The sequence below is a fragment of the Heterodontus francisci genome, chromosome 8 (assembly GCF_036365525.1).
Source record: "Heterodontus francisci isolate sHetFra1 chromosome 8, sHetFra1.hap1, whole genome shotgun sequence".
Taxonomy (NCBI): Eukaryota; Metazoa; Chordata; class Chondrichthyes; order Heterodontiformes; family Heterodontidae; genus Heterodontus; species Heterodontus francisci.
This window is the reverse complement of record NC_090378.1, coordinates 8,591,654-8,613,096: the sequence shown is the minus strand read 5'-3', so window position 1 is coordinate 8,613,096 and position 21,443 is coordinate 8,591,654. Positions and strand designations below refer to the sequence as shown.

Below are 21,443 nucleotides of genomic sequence, written 5' to 3'. Positions count from 1 at the left end.
GTTCAATAGTCTGATAAGCAATTAGACCACTTAGATTGGATAGCCATTATGAACAACTCATTAACAGGCCTTAAGAACTACTTTGGCCATAAATAATTAATAACCTGAATAATGGAGCCCATGAAAGTTTGTCCAGGGATGAGATAGGCGAGAGAAAACCAGTAATGAGGAACAGCCTAGGGTGAGATAAGGAAAGGTGATGGGCTGAAGTTTACGAGTGTGCCGCAGTTTGAGGTGGCATACTCTAATGGCGGTGGGCATCCGCGATATTACATGCAGGGGCTCACTTAAATAGAGGGGGCGGAGTGGCTGCCCTGATGATGTCATCGGGGGCGGCCGCCGCGTCCCCGGCAACAGAGTCCAGTGCCACCATGCAAGCGCTGGTGCAATTTTTAAAGGGCTTTAAGCCCGTCGGCAAAATTTTAATATTTAAAGTTGCACCATTTTTAAATTTTGTGATGGAGGCCCCTCTCCAACCCCCAATAGTCATTTCAGTGCCCAAATTGGCTTTTTCAAATACCCAAACTTTCCCCCCCCCCCACCTTCAATCTTTTGCCCTTCAACCCCTTCCCACGATCCCCACATCTATTCAAATGTGTTTTTCCAGCTCCTCCACCCCTCCCACTCTGAAAATTTTATTCCTCCGTCCTCCCCACCAGGTTCTCTCCTCGGAACACCTTATGGAGTTCCAAAGGTGCGTGAAGGCTGAACGGAGGGCGGAAAATCGGCGTGGGACAGCTGCCACCTGCAGGTAAGTTAATTTACATTACATTAGGGTTCATTGTAATATGGAGATGAAGGGCCCACTGCCTGGTGGCGGTGGGGGGGGTGTGGGGAGCTGCACCCAGGTCCAGGTGGGTCAAGACGGGCTTCTGCCCACATAATTTTACCGGCCCCCACGCCGCAACTACATACACGACGGGCCGAAGGGCCTGTTTCTGTGCTGTATAACTCTATGACTCTATGGCCGGAATTTTACAGTGGGCGGATGGGAGCCGGACTCCGGCGTAAATGTCGGTGACGAACCCACTTCCGCCCAGCCTGGGGATCCATTCCGTATTTTACGGATCCCCAGGCTTTAAGTGTCCAGAGGCGGGATTTCCACCCACTTGAGGGAGGAGGTCCCGCCTCAGTGAGCTGCTGGCCAGTCTCAGCAGCACCACCGGGAACGGTGGCTACTGTTGGGAATGCAGCCCAGCCGACGCCATGGACCCGAGTGAGTGGCTAAGTTTAGGTTGCCTCACCGGGGGATCGGTAGTGCCCTGGTGATGCTAGGGTGGTTATTTAGGGGAAAGGGGGGTGCGGCTTGGATCCCGGGGGTGGGTTGGGCGGCGGGGGTGGCCCTCAATCGGGCACCCTGTGCCCGACTGCCATGCCCCCAGCCCCCGGGGTGTGGAAAGGCCGGCAGCTATCACTGGGTGGCCTTTTACATCCCCAGCTTACCCGCTTGCCATGGGTAAAATACCCGTGGAGGTGGGCGGGGGCCCTTAAGTGGCCACTTAAGGGTCTTGATTGGCCTCGGGCAGGCGGGTCGTTTCCGCCCCCACCCCCATCTCCCCACTGGACCTTGTTCAGAGGCAGAATCGGAGCAGGTAGGCCTCCCGGAGCCTCCCGCTCAATTTTATGCCGGCCCCACGCCACCATCCGGCCCGCTGGGGCGGCGTAAAATATCAGCCTATGACCCATAGCGTCGTGGGGCTGGTAAAATTCAGCCCAAAGTAAAGGCTTGGTTTATTAAGGACATAAAGTAGGTTCAAAGGCTCAAGAAGTTAATGGCAGGAGGATAACATTGGGTAGGTTTCTACCCCATGGTTTAGACAAAGAAATCAATATAGTATTGGGCATTTTATATGGAAGGAAATCTTTATAGGGCAATAAAGCCTGTCAATAATCCATCCAGGTCCACCCCTGAAAATGGTTATAAAGTAAGAGAATTTGGGAGGCCTCAGTGCAGTAGAAAATGGAGAGAAACTGCCAAACGTAGATCTATGCTAACACTCTTGAGTAGTCTAAGAAGTTGTGAAGACGTGAGGCACTGAGAAGAAAAGAGAAAGAAGAAAGAAAGAGCTCTTTGCGTATGCCAGCTGTCATGCCCGACCTGGATCGGTACTTGCTACTTGTCATGGTCGTATGTTTTTACTGTATCGCTAGTGTGTTATATCTCATCTTAAACTCTTATTAAACTCAACATACCCATCATATTGATTGCAATCGATCCTGATCAATTAACTAATTGGTAACAACAACAAAGTGTGCTTAAATTAAAATATCGACAAATTGGAAAGATTAAAATTACAACAGCGGTGGACGAACAAAAAACTACAGTGCTAGTACAAAACAAAAGTTATAAACAATCTTCGGCAATGCCAATGTGTTACAGACCTATTTATACACCAATACAAATCAAGTATGATCATGCCCTACGTTGGTTATCGAGCATTTGATTCAATATTTAATCATTGTAAAAGTCTGAAGAGTGCAGAAATGGCTGTCATCAGCTGGAAATGACGAGTTTTGAACTTCCTCTGTCCGTGATTCACTGTGACCCATCACATTCTTTCCCTTCCAGCCACCATGTGGTCATTTCTCCTTTACCCTAATGAGGAAAGTACAATGTCTGATGACTTTGATGGCAAAAATCAATTTGAAATGAATTAACAGATACTGAAATAAAGTTTTTCTAATGTTTTGCTTTACTCATGAATCCAAATATTTGGTTTCGCAGTAGATACTTGCAAAAATATGTTTCAGCAACTTTAGATGGTGCTTTTCTAAAATAGAAAACAATCATATTTTGTGATAATCAACAATAATAAGAAAACAGTTTCCATGATCTGTAATAGGTTTGGCAATGGAATTCTCTACCCGCCTCGGTTCCGTAATCTTGCCTAACAAAAGTCTATCAATCTCAGGCTTGAAATTTTCAGTCGACCCCCAGCCTCAACACCATTTTGGGGGTTTAGAACCTCTGGGGGCATGCTCTAAACCATGGGATGAAAGAATGCCCTGTCTGCTGGCTGTAAATGTTGTACATGAATTGAGTTTGGAAAGTGCAGTCTCAAAATATCATTGTGGGTGTGAGCCCACAGTGCACAACTGTCCCAAAATTCACACTTTCACTCAGAGAGGATGGATGGTGTGGGAAATGGTAAAATGTCATAGTAGTGTTCACCTGAGGTTGCGGATGGACCAGATCTCGCCACTGCCTCAACTCATCTGCTGCGAAAACCCTCATCCATGCTTTCTTTTTACCTCTAGACTCAACTATTCCAAAGCTCTTCTGGCTGGTCTCCCACCTTGCACCTTCTGTAAACTCATCCAACGTTCATCTGAAACTCATCCAAAATGAATCCTACATCACAACAACTCCTGTTTCCCCAGTGCCCATGTGCTCGCTCACCTACATTGGCTCCTGGTCCAGCAACCCCAACCTCAATTTTAAAATTCACGTGGTTGTTTTCAAATCTCTCAATGGTCTCGCCCCTCCCTATCTCTTGAACCTCTGCCAGCTCCACAATTCTCTAGATCTCTGCACTACTCCAATTCTGGCATCTTGTGCGTCCGTAATTTTTTATTTCTCCTCTCTTGGTGGCCATGCCTTGTTAAGTAAGACAATGGAATTCTATCTAAGAATATAGGAAAAGAAAAAGTTTATTCAGCTCCCCGCACCTTTCTCGTCATTCAGTTGCTGAGACCCTAAGCCCCAAGTTTCACACCATCCTGACTTGGAACATTACCGCCATTCCTTCACTGTCACTGGATCAAAGTCCTGGAATTCCCTCCCTAACAGCACTGTAAATGTACCTACACCATATGGACTGCAACGGTTCAAGAAGGTGGCTCACCACCATCTTTTCAAGGGCAGTTAGGGATGGGCAATAAATGCTGGCCTGGCCAGTGATGCTCATATCCCATTAATAAATTTTAAAAAGCTCCAGAATTCCTTCACTCAACCACTCCACATCTCCAACTCTCTCTCCTCCTTTAAGATGCTCCTTAAAACCTACCTCTTTCGCTTGGGCTACTATCTCTTTATGTGGCTCGGTGCCAAATCCTATTGATGACACTCCTGTGAAACAACTTGGAACATCTTTCTATGTTGAAGGCACTATAAAATGCAAGTTGTTGTTAATGTTGTTTGGCAGTTGGAGCTTTGATACTCTTCACCACTGCACTTCACTATATAAGGTGTACCACTGTATTTCAACTTTAAGAGTTCATGGTGTTGGGGTTTATAAATCAGCATGGAAAGAAGATTGGCTAACTAACAGGAAACAGAGAGTCGGGATAAAATGGGGCATTTTCAGGTTGGCAAACTGTAACTAGTGGAGTGCCACGGGGATCAGTGCTGGGGCCTCAACTATTTATGATCTGTATTAATGACTCGGATGAAGGGACCAAGTGTTTTGTAGCCAAGTTTGCAGTCTATACAAAGATAGGTAGGAAAGGAAGTTGTGAAGAGGACATAGTGTCTGCAAAGAGATATTGATATGTTAAGTGAGTGGGCAAAAATTTGGCAGATGGGGTATAATGTTAGAAAATGTGAGATTGTCCACTTTGGGGGGAAGAATAGAAAAGCATAATATTATTTAAATGGAAGAGACTGCAGAATGGTGCAGTACAGAGGTATTTGGATGTCCTTGTACATGAATCATGCAAAATTAGCATGCAGGTACAGCAAGTAATTACAAAGGCAAATGGAATGTTTGCATTAATTGCAAGGGCTGGAGTATAAAAGTAGGGAAATCTTGCTACAACTGTGCAGCACATTGGTGAGACCTCGAGTACTGCGTACAGTTTTGGTCTCCTTACTTAAGGAGGGATATACTTGCCTTGGAACCAATTCAGGGAAGGTTCACTGGGTTGATTCCTGGGATGAAGGGGTTGTCTTACGAGGAAAGGTTGAGCAGGTTGGGCCTATACCCATTAGAGTTTCGAAGAATGAGGAACAAATAAGGTTCTGAGGGGAGGTGGTGGATGATGAGAGGATGGTTTCCCCTAATGGGGGAATCTAAAACTGGAGGCACAGTTTCAAAATAAGGGGTCTCCCATTTAAGACCGAGGTGAAGAGAAATTTCTTCTCTCAGAGGGTTGTTAGTGTTTGGAATTCTCTTCCACAGAGAGCAGTGGAGACTGGGTCATTGAATATATTTAAGGCTGTTAGTCAGATTTTTGATCTACAAGGGAGTCAAGGGTTATGGGGGCCAGCAGGAAAGTGGAGTTAAGGCCACAATCAGCCTTGATCTTATTGAATGGCAGAGTAGGCTCGAGGGGCCGAATGGCCTACTCCTGCTCCTATTTCTTATGATATAATGAAATGCAACTAACAGTTTGTAAAAGGAAGGGTTTCCCTTGGCAACCCAGCTGATAACCGAGCTATACAGACCAGAAGGTCTTTCATTCAATTCACAGTCAATATTGAGTTAGCTGATCTCAGGCATAGCAGAATTGGGACATGGGAATTTGTCTTGACACCCCTTGGGCTAGAGAAGAAGGAGGGGGAGGGGAAACAATCAGCCAAGGTTCCTGCTCCCTCCTGATTGACTATGCAATGAATAGGTTTGGCTCTAAACCCCTCCTCCACTGATACCCAGACCAGGATAGTCCTCTTTAGCGCTGGCCAGACTGCCCTGCAATGACAATTAAAGTGAACAGACTAAAAATCACAGGCTGAAGAATACAAAAGGAGAGAGCCCTCGCCTCATTATCTAAACATGTATGAAAAATTGCCACTTGGGTTAGGCACTTGTCAAGAAAACACGATATCTCAGATGAGGAATTTTAATTAATCGGTTGGAAACTTACGTTAAATTTTAATAGAAAAAATCCTACAGTTAACGTTTAAAAAAACTGGCATCCAAGATGGCCACAGCAATTTGCATTTGAACACCTTACACATTCCAAGGCGTCCAACAGGAGACACATGTCTGATAAGCCTGTACCCAAAACAATGGCTTGCTCAAGTGATTGAATTATCTAAGATTGCTTTCATTAGCATGGTATTCAAGGCCATCCTGACAGATTGACTTCAAAAGACCAAACCTCTCCAAGTGTAAATATTGACATCCTGAGGCCTGAGGAGATGGAAACACCGAATCTTGAATCTCGTTAGAAGGTTCCAGAGAATACACTGAGGCAGTCATGTGACCGTCTGTCCATCTATGTGAAAGCTGGGAGTTTCCTTTGGACAAAGAGAGACAAGCCATTGACTGAAACTCTCTCTCTCTCTGTGGACCCTTCAAGCCTGCAGATTGCTACAGACAGAGCCACCAGGGGAAGAAAGTCACCTACAAGTTTTCCTCCAAGAAATCCCAGAGCCAAGTGGGCCAGCCACAAAGTGAATTTTGACCAGCTAGAGACTTCAAGAATACAACTTCAGCCGGAAGACCACGGAATCATCCAACTCACAGACTGTATTAATTTTTTTATTTATTCCAAACTCTAATCCAACCACAAATCTACTTCTCATTCTATAATCTATTTGTGTGTATGTGATTCTCGTGTGAGTGTGTGCGTGAAAGTGTAGTGTATTTTTTTTTTATTATTTTATTTAGATTGGGTTTAGGTTGTTGAATATAATAAACTCACTTCTTTCTTGTTCAAGCCCAAGAAAACCTGTACGATTGGTTCTTTTGTGATCACAACAAAGGTAAATGTAAAATACTCACTGAGGTGGTAAGCACATCCAGTTTAAAAAGGAATAATCCCTGTTGTGGTCAAAAAAGAGAAAGGACAAGAGGGGAACATATGACCCCCTCCTCACCTGGCCGTAGCACACTGGAGAGTAAATGAACACCTCCAGTTCAGGAAAAAATAGGATAAAATTGGCAAAAAAAAGAGAGAACAGACAGGAAGTTGAATATTCAACAAAAAAAGTTTTGAGGTATATCTAAAGCCCATAGTAATATTTTATATTTTTCTAAGAATAATTCTTTGAAATTCAGTCCAAACTAATGTAGTTATTGGGATTCTTTTTATGGATATAACTTCTCCAGTCTCTGACTGCCTATTTAAGCCAATCTCTGCAAGAGTTAGGATTCTGTCTGCAATACAGACTGACAAATACCCTGGCACATCTATAACATTAAATTACATGCAGAGTCTCCATCAAGTTATTTTTTCTTGATAAAAATGCAAGAAATCCCTGCCAAGTAAAAAGTAGTTTGAAATAGAGACAGCATTGCTGAAGATGATCTCTGTAGACAGCAGTAATTGGGTAGCATGTGTGTTCTTTTGAGTGGCAAATGGTGCAATTAGCCGTTACATATCCAGTTTTGGAACAGCTGAACCTTCCAGTGATTTAAAAGCGAGAACCAGCTGCAAATGCTCTCAAGTGCAACCTTTAGCTTTTCACCTCTGGGATTGAACCATACAATGCAGCATGACAAGTCACTGAAACATAGCTTGTGACATGGTGCTTACATTTGGCTTACAAATCAGTTTCAATAGAATCCCTTTCGCCCAAAGAAATTATAGCCAGATAGATGGATATTTAACAGATGACGTGTTTATTCCAGTTTTGTGATACTGGTTTATATCTTTGCTAGTTCAACATTTCAACATGAGCTCAAAGGGAATTTATTTTCTGTATTGTATCATAGAGACCACCGCACCCCCTACCTGCCAAGAATGAGGCATATTAATTTTGTTATATGAACATTGATTCTAAACTATTGCTGGAGCGAGGAAATGACTTGTTAAACAGATCAGCCGTGGCTGGAAAAAACATTTTCATACTAACAGACAGTGCTTGGAGGGACAAAGGAGCTATTCCCTGCTCCACTTTAACCCACAATGGACTTTCAGCACCAGGTATTGTGTGTAAGAAGAGACATTCCAGGGACAGCTGAGCCAAGAGAATTGACAAACAGACATGGTCAGACCAGTTAGTCACATGACAAACCTGCTTGGCAACCTGGGTTTTTCTGAATTGTACAGAGAGTTTGAACTAGAAGACTGTTTGCTCCTGGAGTGGGAAGACCTCTCCTGTCTGCTCCCATCTCTTTCTCACAAGCCTCTGGACCCACCGAGGACACATGAACTTCGAGAGAGAAAAGTCTCCTACATCAAACAAGGTTGAAAAAGGATACTGGGTCCCGATGAAAAGCAAGACCTACCTACAGTCAAGGAGGCTACAGCAAGCTCGAAGAACAGAAACCAAAACCATCTTCAGATATTGCCTCAAACTTTTCCACCTTATTTTTACTGCCCTTTTCTGTCTCTATCTGCATGTTTGAATCACGTATGCGTGCTAGCATGGGCGCGTTGCGTATCCGTAAACATTAACCGAATTAGAGTTTAAGTTTAATAAAGTTCAATCTTTTTTCTTTAAACCTAAGAAAACCTGTTTGGCCAGTTTCTTTGCCTTATAATTGGAAGTTAGTGAACAAGGATTCACTAAGGGGGAGTTAAAAAAAAAAGTGTTTTTAAAATTAAACCCTGTTACGGTAAGACCAGGTGAAGGCTGAGAGGGAACCCTAGACCCCTTTCTCACCTGGTCGTAACAATTGTTTAACCCAATCTAAGCTGACAATCCAGTGTCGTACTGAGGGAGTGCTGCACTGCCACAGGTGCCGCCTTTTGGATGGGATGTTAAACCGAGGTTCTTTCCCTGCTCTCTCAGGTGGACGTAAAAGATCCCACAGCACTATTTTAAAGAAGAGCAGGGGAGTTCTCCCCGGTGTTCTGGCCAATATTTATCCCTCAATCAACATCAATAAAACAAATTATCTGGTCATTATCACATTGCTATTTGTGGGATCTTGCTGTGCACAAATTGTCTGCCACCTTTCCTACATTGCAACAGTGACCACACTTCAAAGTACTTCATTGGCTAAAAAGCCCTTTGGGACAGTCTGAAAGTCACTATATAAATGCGAGACTTTCTTTTTTCAAATGTAATTTCCATGACGATAATAAATGTTCCAAAACTCTGTCCACAACTGCTTAAGCCTTTATTAGATCCTTTGAAAGAAGCCTAACAGAGAAAAACATTTATTTGACCAACATTGGAATCAAAAAACTTGGACATGTCAAATCTCTATAAACTAATGGCTTTCTCATGGCATTGCTCACAGATAGTCAAGAGCCCGGATGTGATGTTTAGATGCTGAGAGGGGACTCTATTTAATTGGCCAGTCTTTTAAGGTTACTGCCTAGTTCCTGTGGAAAAGTGGTCCAAATAGGCAAGTGAAAGTAATTGTAGCTGCTTGTAAACTTTTGAGGTCACTTAGAGGGTAATTGTACCTACTTATATAGCTCATGCTCCAATTGAAAATTTCAAAGCTGTAATTGATAGATTTTTGTGAGGCAAGGATATTACGGGTTATGGAACCAAGGCTGGTAAATTCCCATGATTGAATTAATTTGCAGAATAGTCTCGCAGGGTCAAACGGCCTCCTCCTATTCCTATGTAAGTCAACAAAACAATTTTTCTTATGCATTGTTTTGATTCCCAAAGAGTAATCGTCAAAAGCATGATTCCATGGAAGATTTTTTCTGCATCTACCCTATTAAACCCGTTTGTAATTTGAAAGACCTCTATTTTAGATCCCCTCTCATTTTAGGGATAAGCAATCAGATACTAAGCGCCTTATTGGAAATAACTTACAAATTTGTGTTCAGATTTGCCAAGATATCATTTGCTCAGCAATAGGTATCAAAATTGAACCTTTGGGGCTATATAGCTTTAAACAAATGGTGTGAAATTAGCTAATTCAGCATAGATCAAAGATTGAGCATTCTTGGTCTATTGGTTCAACTAATATCTGGATAAACATCTTTAGCCATTGAAAAAAGACTGTATAACTTCATTGTATTATATATTACATTATATCACGAACAATCTTGTACAGTGTGCGAACTTCCCCACAAAACATAATTCATGATTGTTGAGCAAATAAGGGTGATGTGGGTATGGTAGGATATGGGTGGCGAGCCCGCTTCCTTGGGGCCTGGGGTGCCAGACCGGATTTTACGCTCCCTAGGCCCTTAATTGGTCTTGAGAGGGGACTTCTACCTGCCAGCCAATCAGCGGGCCAGCAGCTCATAGTCCTAGCAGCACCACCAGGAGCGGTGGCCACTGCTGGGATTACACCCAGCCATGGGAATGAAGATGAAGGACGGCCCAAGAATGAAGGGAAGTTTTTAGGGCGTCGCCAGGGAAAATCGATTGGACCCCGACGAGGCAGGTGGGGTTGGTTAGGGGGTCGGTGGAAGGAGTGTTGTGCGTTGGGGGCAGTTGGGGCTTGGGGGCAGCCCTCCCTGGGGCTCAGGGTGCCCGATCAAGAGGGGCATTCCTAGCCCCGCAAGAAGGCTGCCTGGTTTCACCAGGTGGGCTATTTGAGACCTCAGCCGCTCGCCAGCCGAATGTAAAATATCCACGGTGGTGGGTGAAGGCACTTCACTGGCAGTTAATTGGCCATTTAAGGGCCTTGATTGGCCTGGGGTGTTTGGGCTGTTTCTCACCACAGCCCCACGTAAATTTGCAATGGGGCGGGAGGGGGTCGGGAAGGGCGTTACCCCACCCCCCCCCCCCCAGGCACCCAGCCTCCCAATCAATTTTACACCCTACACCACCCCCCCACCAGCCCACTCATTTGGGGGGCATAAAATGCCAGCCCTTGTATCAAAGAACAAAGAACAGTACAGCACAGGAACAGGCCATTCGGCCCTCCAAGCCTGCGCCGATCTTGATGCCTGCCTAAACTAAAACCTTCTGCACTTCCGGGGACCGTATCCCTCTATTCCCATCCTATTCATGTATTTGTCAAGATGCCTCTTAAACGTCTCTATGGTACCTGCTTCCACCACCTCCCCCGGCAACAAGTTCCAGGCACTCACCACCCTCTGTGTAAAGAACTTGCTTCGCACATCCCCTCTAAACTTTGTCCCTCGCACCTTAAACCTATGCCCCTAGTAACTGACTCTTCCACCTTGGGGAGAAGCTTCTGACTATCCACTCTGTCCATGCCGCTTATAACTTTGTAAACCTCTATCATGTCGCCCCTCCACCTCCGTCGTTCCAGTGAAAACAATCCAAGTTTATCCAACCTCTCCTCATAGCTAATGCCCTCCAGACCAGGCAACATCCTGGTAAACCTCTTCTGTACCCTCTCCAAAGCCTCCACATCCTTCTGGTAGTGTGGCGACCAGCATTGCACGCAATATTCTAAGTGTGGCCTAACTAAAGTTTAGTTTAGTTTAGAGATACAGCACTGAAACAGGCCCTTCGGCCCACCGAGTCTGTGCCGACCATCAACCACCCATTTATACTAATCCTACACTAATCCCATATTCCTACCACATCCCCACCTGTCCCTATATTTCCCTACCACCTACCTATACTAGGGGCAATTTATAATGGCCAATTTACCTACCAACCTGCAAGTCTTTTGGCTTGTGGGAGGAAACCAGAGCACCCGGAGAAAACCCACGCAGACACAGGGAGAACTTGCAAACTCCACACAGGCAGTACCCAGAATTGAACCCGGGTCGCTGGAGCTGTGAGGCTGCGGTGCTAACCACTGCACCACTGCCACCCTGGGAGATCTGGGAGGGTTGTAGGGCTGGAGAATATTAGAGATAGGGAGGGGTGATACCACAGAGGGATTTGACTACCTTATCCACCTGCGTTGCCACTTTCAGTGACCTGCGGACCTGTACGCCCAGATCTCTCTGCCTGTCAATACTCCTAAAGGTTCTGCCATTTACTATATACTTCCCACCTGCATTAGACCTTCCAGTAATAGTGACTATTACTGTTTTGTTAAAAACTCATCTGGTTCACTAATGCCCTTTAGGGAAGGAAATGTGCCATCCTTACTCAGTCTTCTCCATATACATCTCCTGACCCACAGCAATGTGATTGACTCTTAACTGCCCTCTGAAATGGTTGAGCAAAACACTCAATGGCTCAGCACCACCTTCTTAAGGGCAATTAGGGATGGGCAATAATTACTGGTCTTGCCAGCAATGCCCACATCTTGCAAATGCATAAAACAAAATGCCTCCATATTCATGATTGTTAACATGGCCAATTCAATTTTGTTATGTCAGCTGTCACAATGTAGTTGCAGGCTCTGGCCATTGGGGGCTCTGTGAGGCAGGGTCTCTCTCCCGCTTCATGATCTTATATATGAAACAAAATCAGATATTTCCTCAAGTAACTGTGGTAACACCCCAGGCAAATTCATATTTGATAATAAAAGAAATGAAATTGTCAGTGGCTTCAACCTCCAATCAGATCTGTGCCAAAAACTGTAAATAGGAAAATAAAAAAATTGAATTGTGTTAGAGTCATAGAGTCGTACAGCATAGAAACAGGCCCTTCGGCCCACCGCGTCCATGCCGACCATAATGCCTATCTATACTAATTCCACCTGCCTGCATTAATTCCATATCCCTCTATGCCTTGCTCATTCAAGTACCTGTCCAGATGCCTCTTAAATGTCGCTACTGTTCCTGCCTCCACCACCTCCTTAGGCAGATCATTCCAGATACCCACTATTTTTTGTGTGAAAAATTTACCCCTTTGATCCCCTTTAAACCTCCTCCCTCTCACCCTAAATCTATGCCCTCTAGTTTTAGTCACCCCTACCATGGGAAACAGATTCTGGCTATCTACCCTGTCTATGCCTCTCATAATTTTATATACCTCTATCATGTCCCCTCTCAGCCTCCTTCGCTCCAGGGAAAACAGACCCAGCCTATCCAATCTCTCTTTATAACTCATGCCCTCCAAATCAGGCAACATCCTTGTGAATCTTTTCTGCACCCTCTCTAGCTTAATCACATCTTTCCTGTAGTGCGGTGACCAGAACTGCACACAGTATTCCAAATGTGGCCTAATCAACGTTATGTACAACTGTAACATGACATCCCAACTCTTGTACTCAATCCCTCGGCCGATGAAGGCAAGCATGCCATATGCCTTCTTCACCACTCTGTCTACCTGTGTTGCCACTTTCAGGGAACTATGTACTTGCACCCCAAGGACTCTCTGCTCAACAACACTCCCCAGGGCCCTGCCATTCACTGTATATGTCCTGCCCTGGTTTAACTTCCCAAAAAGCATCACTTTGCACTTGTCTGCATTAAATTCCATTTGCCAATCCCTTGCCCACTTTCCCAGTTGATCTATATCCTGTTGTAACCTTAGACAACCTTCTTCACTGTCCACTATACCACCAATTTTGGTGTCATCTGTAAACCTACTAATCATGCCCCTTACATTCACATCCAAGTCATTAATATATATGACAAACAACAGAGGGCCCAGCACCGATCCCTGTGGCACACCACTGGTCACTGGCCTCCAATCTGAAAAACAACCCTCCACTACCACCCTCTATTTCCTATCACCAAGCCAATTGTGTATCCAATTGGCTGGCTCACCCTGGATCCCATGTGTTTGAACCTCCCGGACCAGCCTACCATGCGGGACCTTGTCAAAGGCCTTGCTAAAGTCCATGTAGACAACGTCCACCACCCTGCTCTCGCCAATCGTCTCGGTCACCTCCTCAAAAAACTCAATCAAATTTGTGAGACATGATTTCCCACGCACAAAGCCATGCTGACTATCCTTAATCAGACCCTGCCTTTTCAAATGCAAATAAATCCTGTCTCTCAGAATCCCTTCCAATAACGTTCCCACCACTGATGTAAGGTTCACCGGCCTGTAGTTCCCTGGCTTATCCCTGCTGCCCTTCTTAAATAAAGGCACAACATCAGCTATCCTCCAGTCTTCCGGTACCTCACCCGTGGCTATCGATGATACAAAAATCTCTGCCAGGGCCCCAGCAATCTCCTCCCTTGCTTTCCATAGCATCCTAGGGTACACCTAGTCAGGCCCTGGGGATTTATCCACCTTAATGCGCTTCAAAACCTCCAACACCTCCTCCTTTGTAATGTTGAACTCATCAGCTTCCATGACCTTCTCCACGGTAAATACAGACGAGAAGTATTCATTTGAGACCTCGCCCATTTCCCGTGGCTCCACGCATAGATTACCACACTGATCCTTAAGGGGACCTACTCTCTCCCTAGCTACCCTTTTACTCTTAATATACTTATAGAATCTTTTAGGATTCTCCTTTATCCTTTCTGCCAGGGAAATCTCATGGCCCCTTTTCGCCCTCCTAATTTCCTTCTTAAGTGTACTCCTACATCCTTTATATTCCTCAAGGGACTCGCTCGATCCCGGCTGCCTATACCTGACATATGCCTCCTTCTTTGTCCTGACCCTCAATATCCCTCGTCAAGCAAGGTTGGAAAGAAAAGAGAAAACTAGGAACAGAAGGATGTCATTCAGCCCCTCGAGCTTGCTCCACGATTTAATTAGATTATGGGTCCACACTATTTACTTCCTCCCCTCCCCCAATAACTCTTCCCTAACAAAAATCTATCGAACCCAGTTTTAACATTTTCATTTGACACCCCCCCCCCCCATCAATCCCAATAGATTTTAGGGGGGAGAGTGTTCCAGAATTCCACTACCCTTCATGTGAAGAAGTGCTTCCCAACATCACCTTTGAACAGCCTGTCTCTAATTTTAAAGGTTATTCCCCCTGGTTCTGGACTCTCCCACCAGAGGAAATGTTTCCCTCTATCTACCCTATCAACTTCCTTAATCACCTTAATCTTCTATACTCAAGGGAGTACAAGCATGCTCTTTGCAACCTGTCCTCCTAATTTAACCTTTTTAGAAATTGGTCATGCCTGGTGTAATCTAATTACACAATGCTCGACTTTCTTTTCCATTGCCTTCTGGTGTAAAACAGGCTGATGAGTTGTGATGAGTAAAAGCCAATTTCAGCCTCAAAAGTCTTTAAAAATAATTTGCTACTAATCCAGGGGAGAATCCTACCTTTACAAACAGCGGGCCACGACAGGTGAGGATGTAGCCACCGATTTCTTGGAGTAGTTCAGAAGAACTGGAACTGCACTGTACTTTTAATGCTAAAAAGGGGAGTGAACAATAATTAAAATTCATGAAATTAATGATCATATTTCAATATGTACAATCCAATTCTGTAATTAGGATCAATAGATTGAAAACAGTGTATGCACTCACATTTCCTCCATCTTCCTGTCTCAAACTTCTCTGGTATACTTAATTATTGACTAATTTATTCCAGTTTGATGAGTTCACATGGGAATTTCTTCCACTTTTATAAAAGAGCCAGTTGATTGGGATGTGCATAGATTACCCCCCACTCCACCCCTCAACCTCATCAAAATAAAATGCTTTATTAGTATAGGAGTTAGGACATCTGTGGCCTATGACTTAAAAATAATCTTGGCAAACAAATTTAAGAAGAAAAGACAGACATTGTCTGATTTCTGACCCGCAGTCTCAACGGTGATTAAATTCCGCCTGATCTTAACCTGCATAGTTCCCTCACTGAACAATTTGGGTGGAATTTTCCCAACTTAGTTCCTGATTAAATGTCAGGACTTTTTTGTTATTTATTCGTGGGCGTCACTGGCTATGCCAATATTTATTGCCCATCCCTAATTGCCCTTGAGAAGGTGGTGGTGAGCTGCCTTCTTGAACCGCTGCAGTCCATGTGGGGTAGGTACACAGTGCTGTTAGGAATGGAGTTCCAGGATTTTGACTCAGCGACAGTGAAGGAACGGCGATATAGTTCCAAGTCAGGGTGGTGTGTGACTTGGATGGGAACTTGCAGGTGGTGATGTTCCCATGCATCTGCTGCTCTTGTCCTTTGAGGTGGGAGAGGTCGTGAGTTTGGAAGGTGCTGTCTAAGGAGCCTTGGTGCATTGCTGCGGTGCATCTTGTAGATGGTACACACCGCTGCCACTGTGCGTCGGTAGTGGAGGGAGTGAATGTTTGTGGATGGGGTGCCAATCAAGCAGGCTGCTTTGTTCTGGATGGTGTCGAGCTTCTTGGGTGTTGTTGGAGCTGCACCCATCCAGGCAAGTGGAGAGTATTCCATCACACTCCTGCCTTGTGCCTTGTGCCTTGTAGATGGTGGACAGGCTTTGGGGAGTCAGGAGGTGAGTTACTCGCCACAGGATTCCTAGCCTCTGACCTGCTCTTGTAGCCATGGTACTTATATGGCTACTCCAGTTCAGTTTCTGGTCAATGGTAGCCCCAAGGATGTTGATAGTGGGGGATTCAGCGATGGTAATGCCATTGAATGTCAAGGGGAGATGGTTAGATTCTCTCATGTTGGAGATGGTCATTGCCTGGCATTTGCAGTCGGGAACCTGAACGGTGAAGGAGCAGGCTGTGCCGTGCCCTTTTGACTCAGCCACAACATTAACATCCTGCCTCTGGGTTTGCCAGCTGATCAGAGAGGCAGGGCGGGATGATGTGCTGGATCTGTCAAAGGAAGGATTTCTAATTAAAGGGACCACGGCAGGGGTTACAAGAGCTCACCAGCACATGGATTTTTGAGGCTGCAGCAACCACAGGAATGGAGATGCGACCTGTGACCTGGGAAGGCTGCCCACCAGGTCTCTCACTCTAACCTGGACGTCATATAGCTGAGGCAAAGGCAGCTGGTGCTGCTGCTGGTGCTGCTCCTCCTGCTGCTGGAGCAGTTGGTGGTGGTCTAGCCTCTGCCCTTGACCCTCAGCCGGGGTGGAAGGTAGAGCTGCTTCCATGTGGTGCTGAAGGCTGACACAGGGAAATGAAGCTGAAGATCAGTGAAGTGCTGGACAGGGGAAGTGACTTCCAAGAAGTTGGAAATTACCTATCAAACAGTGAAAGCACTCTCTGAGAGAAGAAGTGCTTTGAACAGCAGCCTCTCATCCGGCTATGGCTGTAGCTCTTCAGCGTAAGTGATCAAAGCCTTCCCAGCTTCCCAGAGTTTCACTGATGAAGCTCTCCCTGCTGTGCGCGCATCTCGGAGACCCTGGCGAGTTGCTGACAGGTCAGGAAACAGGTGCCTTGGCTGACAAATCCACAGTTCAAGGGTCAAAACGGTACTTAATAAGCTATTTGATTATTTTAATTACTTACCCGACAAAGCACGGAGGTTCCCCACTCGCCTCCAATCCCACTGCAGTGAAAGCTGGAAGAAGGCGAGATGATGTTGGGATCCCAACCCAATGTCACTTGTGGGGAAGTTAACTCCCAGCATGCGCCAAAACCTGCCTCCCCTCGCCTGGGAAAATTTCATCCTTAAAAGCTGATTGACTTCAATCTGCATGGCTCCCTCACTGACCAATTAAACTCTAATTGACCTCAAGCTGCACGGTTCTCTCACTGAACAATTAAACTTTTATTTGGCATCGGCTCTGTTTACTGTTTACTGAACAAATAGACTCTGTGAGCTGAGAAGGACAATGATCCACCTGAGCAGTGGAATAATACGTTATGCATTACATGGGATAAATTTTCTACGCTTATAAAACAGCATCTGATCAGACTTACTATGAGCACAGTCATGCAAAATACACCAACCAGCTCAAAGAACCATACATTTAGCATGTTAAAGGCAATATATAAATGCAAGTTTTTTTTGTACATCGAGCAGGTTTCTATTTCCAACATACTTTAGTTGACATGCAAGCAAATTTCTGTGTCACATTTTTTATAAAAATGTAAAAATCATAAATGAGAAAGCCAGTTTGACCTCTAATTGACCTGAGAAAGGCACAAAAATACTTTTGAACTGAATTCAAGAGTTATAATTAAAAATATTTTTTCAAAGTCAGACTGACAGGCCAGGATCATGCTAAAGGAACATAAATGAGGGAAATATGAGGCAGGATTTTCCCTGTGGGCTTCAGAACCTCACCATCAGGCTCAAATGGGAGTCACAAGTCCTCACTGGCCAGGATTTTAAGGGCCCCCCCCCTAGGTGGGGTCGGAGACAGGGGAACAGCACGGAGTATCGCAACGGGTCACAGGGGTGGTGGTGGGATGGAGGGCTCGTCACCTCCCCATCGCCCAGCGATCTTCCCGGGGGAGGGATAGGCTGGCGACAGCCTTCCCGTCAGAGGCCAACTGAGGCCTTTAAGTGGCCTGTTAATTGCCAATTAAGGCCTCTTCCTGCCACTGCTGGCAGGCGGGCCTCCGCCATTCAAGGAGGATGCTTTGCAAAATGAGGCATCCTCCCTATGGGCATGGGGGTGTTCCTCCATTGTTGGCAATTTGTGACCCATGGAGGACCCCCACCGGGAACAACTTTACTTCCCAGGTTCTCCCTCCCCCTGGACTGAACAACCGCCCCTCCCCAACACCCCCTCGCTGGGGCCATCCGGACTGGCCCTAGTGACACCACCTCACCAACCTCTGGTCCGGGGTTCCAGCACTGTACCTGGGTCCAAGGCTTCTGGAGTAGCAGTAGGGGCCACCACTCCTCGTGGCACTGCCGATACTGCTGAGTTGCCGGCCCTCTGAATGGCCGACAGCTCTTGGAGGCAGGATCCTCATCTTTTTAAAGTCTTCAAAGGGATGGTGATCCCTCCTCCTAAAACTTTGAATCACAAAGACCGGACGATTGCTCCGGGGCGGCGGGGGGGGAGGGGGGGGGGGGCGTTGGTGGTGGGGGGTGGGGCGGTGTTGGAGGTCATGAGAGGCAGAGGTGCCCTGCCTTTTCAGCCGGCTGCCAGGCGACCTGCTACCAGCACAAAATCCTGCCCACTGTGTGGCAAACAGTCACTTATCTGTGATTTCCCCTGTTTTGTCCCATGACAAAACTAATCATCCAACTAAGGATGGTGGGTGGGCTCTCAAATCGCCTCTTAATCTTTTCTTATCAAAGGAGAACAGAGCCAGCTTCTCTAACCTATCCAAGTAACTGAAGTTCCTCATCCCCGGAGCCATTCTCGTGAATCTTTTCTACCCTCTCTAATGCCCTCACATCCTTCCTAAAGTGTGGTGCCCAGAACTGGACACAATACTCTAATTGAAGCTGAAACAGTGTTTTATACAGGTTTATCATAATTTCCTTGTTTTCATCATCCAGGGAGCTCCGTATCTGTTTGCCTTACCTTTCTTCTTTGTGGGAATGTACCTTGACTGTACTCAGGCTATTGTTCAGTTACAGTTTTGCCTTCCAATCCTTGATTCCAATATACTTGGGCCAGATCCTTTCTCACTCCATTGAAGTGTATTTATAAATCCCAGGATCCTGTATGCTTTACTAAGTGCTTTCTCAACCTGCCCTGCCACCTTCAATGATATGTGCACATATACCCCCAGGTCCCTCTGCTCCTGCACCCCCTTTAGACTTGTATCCTTTATTTTATATTGCCTGTCCTCTTTCTTCCTACCAAAATGAATCGTTTCACATTTTTCTGCATTAAATTTCATCTGCCACTTGTCCGCCCATTCCACCAGCCTATCTATGTTCTCTTGAAGTCTATTGCTACCCTCCTCACAGTTCACAATACTTCCAAATTTTGTCATCTTCGAATTGTGAAATTGTGCCCTGTACACCCAAATCTAGATCAACAAAAGCAGGGCTCCCAACACCGTCCCCTGGGGAATCCCACCTTCCTCCAGTTTGAAAAACAACCATGCATTGCTACTCTCTATTTCCTGTCACTCAGACAATTTCATATCTACTGCCCCGTTTATTCCATGGGCTCCAACTTTGCTGGCAAGCCTGTTATGTGGCACTTTATCAAATGCCTTTTGAAAGTCCAAGCGCACTACATCAACCTCATTACCCTCATCAATCGTCTCTGTTACTTCATCAAAACCGCAAGCAAATTAGTTAAATATGATTTTCCCTTTACAAATCTGTGCTGGCTTTCCTTAATTAATCCACATTTGTCCAAGTGACTATTAATTCTGTTCTGAATTATCGGTTCTAAAAGTTTTCCCACCACCAAGGTTAACCTGACTGGCCTGTAGTTGCTGGGCTTGTCCTTACAGCCTTTTTCTGAACAAGAGTGTAACATTTGCAATTCTCCAGGCCTCTGGCACCACCCCTGTATCTTAGGAGGATTGGAAGATTATGGCCAGTGCTTCCACAATTTCTGTCCCTACTTCCCTCAGTAACCTTGGATGCATCTCTTTAGGTCCTGGTGACTTACTAACTAAGTATAACCAGCCTATATAATATCTCCACTTGATCAATTTTTAGCCCATCCAGTGGCTCAACTACCTCCTCTTTCACTATAACGTGGGCAGCATCTTCTTCCTTGATAAAGACAGATATAAAGTACTCATTTAGTACCTTAGCCATGCCCTCTGCCTCCATATGTAAATCCCCTTTTAGATCCCTAATTGGCCTCGCTTCTCCTTTTACCACCCTTTTAATATTTACGTGCCTATAGAAGACTTTTATATTCCCTTTTATGTTAGCTGCCAGTATCTTCTCATACTCTCTCGTTGCTTTTCTTTATTTTTTCACTTCCCCTCTGAACCTTCAATATTCAGCCTGGTTCTCAATTGTATTACCTACCTGACATCTGTCATATGCAGCCTTTTTCTGCTTCATCTTACTCTCTATCTCTTTTGTCATCCAGGGAGCTCTGGATGTGTTTGCCCTACACTTTCCCCTCGGGGAAATGTACCTTGACTGCACCTGAGCTATCTCCTCTTTAAAAGCCTAGTGTTCAATTCCAGTTTTTCCTTCCAATCTTTGATTCCAATTTACTTGGGCCAGATCAATTCTCACTCTAGTGAAGTTTATGTATACATACGTATCTATACAATATCTATCCCTTGAACTTTCAATCTTTTACTAACCAATTATTGATCAATTTTTTTTTGAAGAATAAAATGCAAAGATGTACATGTATTTGGATCTTGCCTTTCCAGTAATTATGAAATTGAAACGAAGCAAATCTTCCCCTATCATAAGTAATGAGTGAATTGATCAGTGCAGCTGTTCCCTATTAATCTGTTGTGTACACCAGTCTTCAGTGAACAAATCCTTGCTAATCACAGCATCGCACACTCCTTTCCAACCCCAACATGCATTGGCCAAGGCATCACCTTGTCATATTTATACTCATCAGCAACATTGCTGGAATTCATTCTGTGGCAGTTATACAAGATAAATGTGACTGCTACATTCTTTATCCAGTAACGTTTGCTTTGAAATTATTTAAAACCTCACTATTTAAAGGTTTTTATCCTCCAAGCTGAGGTGGCCCTGTTTGTAAGCTGACTGAATCCCAGAGGTTCAGCCAGTATGCTGAATGTAGCACAGCATTAATCTGACTGCAATTAAACGCTAACCTCACCAAGGCCTTATCCTGCCTATTGCAGATTCTTCTGAGTACACTCAGGGATTTGGGGATTTCAATAGCCTAAGAGCAAAAGTTAATTCACACCCCAGGCTGATGGCAGGCCAGATTCATATAAACGGGATGGTATATTTTTATGCCTTTGTTCCCAATCGGAATCTAAGGGTCGGATTTGTGAATATCAGGGTTTACTACCACGGTGAATGTTTACAATTTCCATTTCACCTCTGGATGTCCCTAGAATGCAAGGCCCAATGTATCATAGA

At 45.0% G+C, this 21,443-nt stretch overlaps 1 protein-coding gene across 2 annotated transcripts in view; it reads right to left on the bottom strand.

Annotated features, from left to right (window-relative positions):
- Positions 1-608: 608 nt before the first annotated feature.
- The window catches only part of LOC137372636 (atrial natriuretic peptide receptor 2-like), a 168,811-nt gene continuing 147,976 nt past the window's right edge, over positions 609-21,443 (bottom strand). For both annotated transcript variants that reach the window (XM_068036599.1, XM_068036600.1), the window contains exons 22-23: positions 14,867-14,958; positions 609-2,596 (exon numbers count right to left, since the gene is read on the bottom strand). In XM_068036599.1, the coding sequence (XP_067892700.1) occupies positions 2,537-2,596; positions 14,867-14,958 (152 nt within the window). In that variant the 3' untranslated portion in view covers positions 609-2,536. The remainder of the gene's footprint in view (positions 2,597-14,866; positions 14,959-21,443) is intronic.